The sequence below is a fragment of the Erpetoichthys calabaricus genome, chromosome 9 (assembly GCF_900747795.2).
Source record: "Erpetoichthys calabaricus chromosome 9, fErpCal1.3, whole genome shotgun sequence".
NCBI lineage: Eukaryota > Metazoa > Chordata > Cladistia > Polypteriformes > Polypteridae > Erpetoichthys > Erpetoichthys calabaricus.
Window position 1 is genome coordinate 111137134 of NC_041402.2, and position 7141 is coordinate 111144274.

General features: G+C 38.2%; 1 protein-coding gene across 1 annotated transcript in view; it reads left to right on the forward strand.

The window, feature by feature from the left end:
• Positions 1–6782, forward strand: part of urahb (urate (5-hydroxyiso-) hydrolase b) — a 66782-nt gene extending 60000 nt beyond the window's left edge. The window contains exon 4 of the mRNA XM_028792656.2: positions 6544–6782. Within this exon, the coding sequence (XP_028648489.1) occupies positions 6544–6633 (90 nt within the window). The 3' untranslated portion in view covers positions 6634–6782. The remainder of the gene's footprint in view (positions 1–6543) is intronic.
• The last annotated feature ends 359 nt before the right edge of the window (positions 6783–7141 follow it).

Below are 7141 nucleotides of genomic sequence, written 5' to 3' on the forward strand. Positions count from 1 at the left end.
TTTGTCCAAAATTACCGAAGTTCTACAGCTTTTAGTTCACTTCATAGGACAGTTTTGGCACCAGTTCTGGCAGCAGTTGGACGCGCTTTCAAATAATTCCACAGACCACATATTTTCATTTTAAAAGTTTAAGCAAAATTTCAAAGCAAAACAATTCACACAAAAATAGAGAAAAAAATGATATTGTGATGTCCCATTCGAATAAAGCACACTCAGGAGCCACTTGTCCGGAGGAGTCTTCCAAATGCAGACTGGCGTTTAATTGGATATCCCGCAATATAAATGGTGCCCTACTGCCGCTCGTTGTCTGTGTCACGGGGACACCTCCAAATTAACAAAAATAACCTGCTTTTGTCCTATCTACCTCTTGCCTACTCTTTAACTGTTCACTCCCATCTCCACTTGATGCTCTCTTCCTTTCGCTCCAGCCACAACTACCACTTCCGACCACCTCCTTCCCTTTTCTCCACGCACTGTTAAGTAACCCTGATCCCTTTCACTCAACTCTCTCTCTAGGGAGGTGCCCCAAGTCCTTACAAAAAGTGTTCCCCCAAGACTCCACCCCAACACTGCTTCCACTCCCTAAAGCCTATGCAATGACAGGGCACATCACAATATTAAATAAAAGAAGTTCTGTTTAAAGCTAACTTATCTTATTTCATTTCTCCCTAAGTTTGGTCATAAAATCATACTTTCAAATTTTCCTATTAAAATGGTCAGAAAATTGTATGCCAATCTGCTATTTGCAAATTTATCTAACAGTCCATGCCATCAATCAGATTATTTCCTAACTGGCATAAATAACACTCAGTTTTACAGATATAGCAAAGAAAGTTCTGTTTCATGTTAACTTACAGGGGGTAAAAGACTATAACGTATTCTAAGCAACTATGAGAAATTGATATTCTATTATTGAAATTAAGCAATTCTAACATTAACATTAAACATTCTAAGAGTGTCTCTTACAGAAACAAATTAATTGACTGAGACAGAAAAGAATATGAAAGGAATCAATGGGTGAAGCTAAAATGTGAGAGTTTGCTAAATGTCACAGCTTTGAAATCATCAACTCTTACACCATGTGAGAGTGAGCATTGCAATAAGTCATCCAGAATCAATAAGGTCCCTTCCAAGCAGAAATTTTGTGACATCCAGATATTTTGAGATATGCTGTCCAAGCTGTCCTGAAGAAGCACTATATATCTCAAGCTGATGTGCCTTCACACCACTACTAACAGCTCTAAACATGCAGAAGCCACTGAAACCCAACTACATCCCTCTAAAACTATTCATCTAAAGTAGAAATTAAGACAACATATTCACCTGGACTGGGTTTAAGGAAAATGGCAGCTAGTGCTCTGGATTGACAAGTAAAAATTTTAACAAAATGTAAACGTTTTGCCTCAAACATGAGTCAGTTTATTCAAAGAAGACCAGGAGAGTGTTTTTCTACATGCATAGGTGTCTGCAGCCAACAGTGAAGTACAGATGATCTGGAGAGAATGGAATCCTTAATATTCAGAAGTAGTACTTGATTCTCATCCATTGCACAACACCATCAGATTCCAAATTCATTCTACCGCAGGTAAATGACCACAAATAAAGAACCAAGATCATAAACAACTGTTTTCAACAAAAAGAAGAACATGGAGTCCTGATCTCAGATTTATCATCAATGATGTTTTGGATTGCAAATGTGACAACCAAAGTCTGCTGAAGAGCTGTGGTGTGTTCTCCAGGATGCTTGGAGCAACCTTTCATATCACTGTTGGCCCTTGCCATTCTGCCCTAAATTTATGTAGATCGGACGGGATCAACACCAGTATGCGATCCCCCTTCTTAAACTCAGAGTATACTTATCTTGTCATAATTACTGTATCCCAGGAGGAAGGATCATCATGGGCCCCCTGCCGAATCATCTGTTTGTGTTTTATTAAACAGTTCAGTCAAGCCATTCATAAACCGTGGAGTGTAACTGCTTAATTCTGAAATTTTAGCATAGCTGTTTCATGATTTGAGACATAAAGGATGTGCCTTGATCAGTGAGAATCTCATGCGGGATACCAATACGTGTGAACACATCCAAGAGTGCTATTGCAATTGTCCAGGCATCCACCTGCTGCAGCACAAGCTACTTTTGCGCATCTTGTGGTGTAATCAATTAACACGAGCATAAACTGAAAGCCTGTTTTACTCTTGGGAAGTGGGCCAACAATATCTAATCCCACCCTCTCAAAGGGGACGTCTAAAATAGGCATTGGTCACAAGGGGTGCCCTGGCAGGTCTGTGAGCAGAAACTATTTGACAGTTGGGACAGGCCTTACAGAATTGCTCCACATCCCTGCTCATATTCACCCAATAAAAGCATTTTGAAATGCATTCCCTCATTTTTTCCACGCCAAGGTGTCCCCCCCCCCCCCCCCCAAAACGTGACTGTGAGCAATTTTTAAAACCTTCTCCCTATGCTCACTTGGTACTACCAACTGCTGGATATGTCCATCACCCATGCAATCAGAATCACCCGATACAGAAAACTATCCATAAGTAAAAAATTTGGTGTTTTAAAATTCGGATCCTATCTCTCCAGATAATAAGTCATTTGCAATGTGGACTTGTCTGAATGCAAAATCCAAGTTGTCACCAGCTCGTTGTATGTGAGCAAAGTCCAAATTGAATTACTTGGACTTAGCTTAGAAAGGCACACACCTGTGTATATTTGTATAAAGTCCTACAATTCACACTGCATGTCAGGACAAAAAACTAATTGTGTAATCTAAGGAACTCTTTGTGCAGCAGAACATGTTTGGAAACTCCAGGACTCTTCCTAGGCTGTTGACCATTCAGCCAAACTGAGTAACAAGGTCTTGGTTAAAGGGGTAACCAAGAACTGAATGGTCACTTTAACTGATCTTCAGAAGTCATCTGCTGAGATCAAAGAACCAGTCAGTAGGCAACCATCTCAGCAGCACTCCATCAATCAGGTATTTATGGCAAAGTGGTTTACTCCCACTTGGAGTTTGCCAAAGTGTATTTAAAGAACTCTTAGAGCATGAGGAAGAACATTCTCTGGTTTGAATAGACAATAATTGAACACTCTGGGCAGAACTCCAAGCAGTATGTCTGGTGTACACCAGGCAATGGTTATCACCTGCGTAATATTATTCCTATGGCGACACATGGTGCTGGCAGCATCATATTATCAGGTTTTGATGAAGAATCACATGGGAAGCTAGCAATAAAGGTGAAAAGGGTAAGGTTCAAAGTGAAGTATGCAAATGGGTGCAAAACATATTAAAAACAGAAATCAAAGGTTCATCTTAAAATTAACTATTTCCTAACTAGGTTGTTGTAAAACTGGTGTTCCTGATAGCCATGCTCTCAGCATTGCTCTATTTTACTTTATAAACGTGTTCCTACTATGAATATAAATAAGAAGCTGAGACAGCATACAGAGGATACCAAATAATGTGGAGTTCAGCAGATGTTCAGTTATGAAGGAATTTGCACAGTATACAGGCATATCGAGATGTGGTGGCAAATTAATGTTAAAATAAGTAAAAGTATAGCACTACACATTGAAAATAAAATTTGAATGCATAAAGGGTGGTCTGAAAATTAGACATATCTTATGAGAAGGACCTAGGAGTATTAGTGGACTCTTTAATGCCACATACAGACAATGAACAGTAGCAATTAATAAGGCTAATAGGATACTGGATTGCATAGCTTGATGTCTCAAGTAAAAATGAAAGGGAGACCCTTTTTAAACTATACAAAGCAATAATAAAATACCATAGCATACCATTTGCTAAACCCATGTAATGCTGAGCAGGGTCACAGGGGGAGAACTAAAAGTGTCATCTGGAATACGGTGTTAAATTATGGCCTTTCTATTACAAAAACAAGAGTAATACAATCAAATAACATAATTTATAAAATAGATTTATCTTGATAAACTTCCAAAATTAAACATATTTTATAACAGATCCTTTAACTTTGATATCTTATTCAATTTTATTTACAGTCTATTTACAGTGTTTATTTTATTCTGATCTTGAAAGTATTTCCTCATTTAACTCTTTATTTTCAGTTTTATCACGGCTCCATGTTATACAAAAGGTGCCCTAGATCCCATACAAGGCAAAATAGCTACTACACTAACATTAGTGAATCAAAGGAATTGGCTTTAATCTGTTACCCTAAATCAGTGCTTCCCAAACTCGGTTCTGGGGACCCACTGTGGTTGCAGGTTTTTGTTCCAACCAGAAATATAACCAGTGACAACACCTGATAACACTGATCTCATTTAATTAACTTGTATTATTTTTATTTTATTCTACATTCAGAAAGCACAGCAGCATAATTTTTACATTTATAAGACATTTAGAAATATTTCTGCTTTTGCTATAGATTTAAATGCATAACTGTTGTTAAGCCCTTGAACCCAACACCGTCGATAGTTGTAACCGAGATGAGCTAGACAATGAGGCAATAACATTAGAGCAAGAGGTTGGTGCAAATGTGCAAAGTGCTTTTATTTAAAATCCAACGACAAAACGAATGAGTGTTCAAATAATGTGCAGTGTTCAAAATCTTCATTAAATAAATAATTCATAAAAGAAAGGTGAAAGGTGGAGGTTTAAAATAGAAAAAAACACAATCCTTTAAAAAGAGGTTAAAACGTTGTGCAGGAAGCAGTCTCTTAAAAACCAAATGACAAGCCTGGTGCTTCTTCTAAACTAGCGTCTCACCTGCTTCTCCTGTTAGGGCCCTGCAGCAGGCGAGACGCTCTCTCTGCAGCTGACCTTCTTTTGCCTACTTCTGCTACTGTCAGTCGCCTTACCGATCCTTGGCTCCGGTCGGCTCCCCCTGACAGTGACTTGGGATTCCCCAACGACCAAGGCTCCCACGCTGGAGACACCACGTCCCAAGTCCTGACTCCCGCTGCTTTAAGTGGAGAGTCACTCATCTCCCGGTCACTCCCGTCCTTCATAAAAACAAACTCTGCGGGAGCGACAACAACTACTATGCCCTGGATGTCAGCCTAACACTCAGGCTGTCTGCTCAGGTGCCGTGAGCCTGTCTGCGCTTGCTCCGGCTTTCTCGCTCACTCACTCACTCACTCACTCACTCACTCACTCACTCACTCACTCACTCACTCACTCACTCACTCACTCACTCACTCACTCCTTCCTTCCTTCCTTCCTTCCTTCCTTCCTTCCTTCCTTCCTTCCTTCCTTCCTTCCTTCCTTCCTTCCTTCCTTCCTTCCTTCCTTCCTTCCTTCCTTCCTCCTGCAACCTCCATCTTTCTCTTTCTTTCTTCCTTGTTCTCTTTTCTCTTCTTGATCACGCTTCTATTTATGCGTAGAGGACATAGCAGCTGCAGCACATTAGCCCCAGGAACAATCACGGATGTGGGCAATCTCTCACCTGTGCACTTAGGTGAGAAACGCCCACACCACAGATTGCCCTGAGACCCGCTACAGCCACCATGCCCTCTCGCTAAGCTGCGAGTGCTGTGATTATTTATTTAAACAAAAACTGGCCTTTGCTGGGCTGGGAGAACTGTGGACCCACAACACCACAACTGTCTTTTGTTGGTTTTATTATATTTGACCCTTTCTCTGTGCAGTTTCCCCCCTTCATTGTATCTTATTAATAACAGTTAAAAACAAGGCGACCAGACACCCAGGCAAACGATACTGAATAATCAAAGGCTGCAACTACTTTAGCATTAGACCCACTAATCACTGAATAATGGATTAATTAAACAATTAGAACACCTGGAAAAGTAGAATGAAAATCAAGATGAAAATATTGTTCAAAATAAAAAAATGCATTATTCCCATATAACTGCTTAGTACATTAAAATTTTTTTTAACCAAACTTTTCTAATTTCTATATTGTTCCTAAAACACAGAACTTGGGAAATAACAGTTCACTTAATTAGCCCAGGAATCCAATTAAAAACAGAAGCTGGTTGGAACAAAAACCTGTAGCCACAGTGGGTCCCCAGGACCAAGTTTGGGAAACACTGGCCTAAATTATCTGCCTTATGTATCAACCAGTCATCCAATGAGGACATCCCATACTATAACTCTGTTTTAACTCTAGGAAAATCTTTCATAACCAGAAACTAATGATGTAAAACATCAGATTTTGAGATAAATTAGCACTTAAGTTTAAATGAAATGAATATTTTGCGCATGTACCTGACTGTAGTTGTGTAAATCATATTTACAAAGCCTCTGCTACAAATCTTAAAATCATTTTAATAGCCGTTTACTTTCTCTACAGTGCCTATTATACATTACTGATATTTTGAAAAGCTGCAAGATACCAACAATTATCTAGTTTATCTTTTTACATAATGTATATTATTACATTTTTACTACTGCTTAACTCATTTGTAATCAATCAGTTTCAGTTATACTTTGTTTTAATAATGTTTACTTACATCGTTTGTGAAAATATTTTTTTACTCCATATTTCACTCCATATGAAACTACACCAATACTGATATTTCTCACACCTTTCTTTCAGATCATATTTAATATTACTGATCCAACTCAGAAGCATCATCTTCCTTTGCTGATCAGTCGATTCTCCTACTCTACCTACAGAGGAAGCTGAACTGATAAATATTGAAAATTAAGTGGATTTGTTAGAAATTATTGTTAGAAAATATAAGGTGTGCCAAAAATGTCATGAAGGTTCTTTGGCTGTCCAAACTATTTGTTCTTGCTTATCTAGTTTATTAATAAACTGAAATTAGTATTTCACCAGTCTTTGCCCTTTTCTTTTTTAAGGCTTTTTAATTCATTTTCATTTCATTTCATTTTTATGTACAGTATATAGTATGTTTAAATGACAACAAGTGTCAACCAAAGTTTAAATCATTCTTTTGTTGAATTTTGTTAATGAACCTTTTTTGCATGTAGTTAGTGAGATTTAAATGAGAGATAAAAATCTTCTTTTTTTTACATTTTCTTTTGTGACCTGAAGGGGCTATCTTGGGAACCCAAACTATCAACACAACTACAGAATAGTCCAAATGATGGGTTGTGGTTCTTCTATAATACACAATGCAATTCTCCTTTTTATTATTTTTTCTTCATTCTCTCCCTGATGAGCTTTGTCC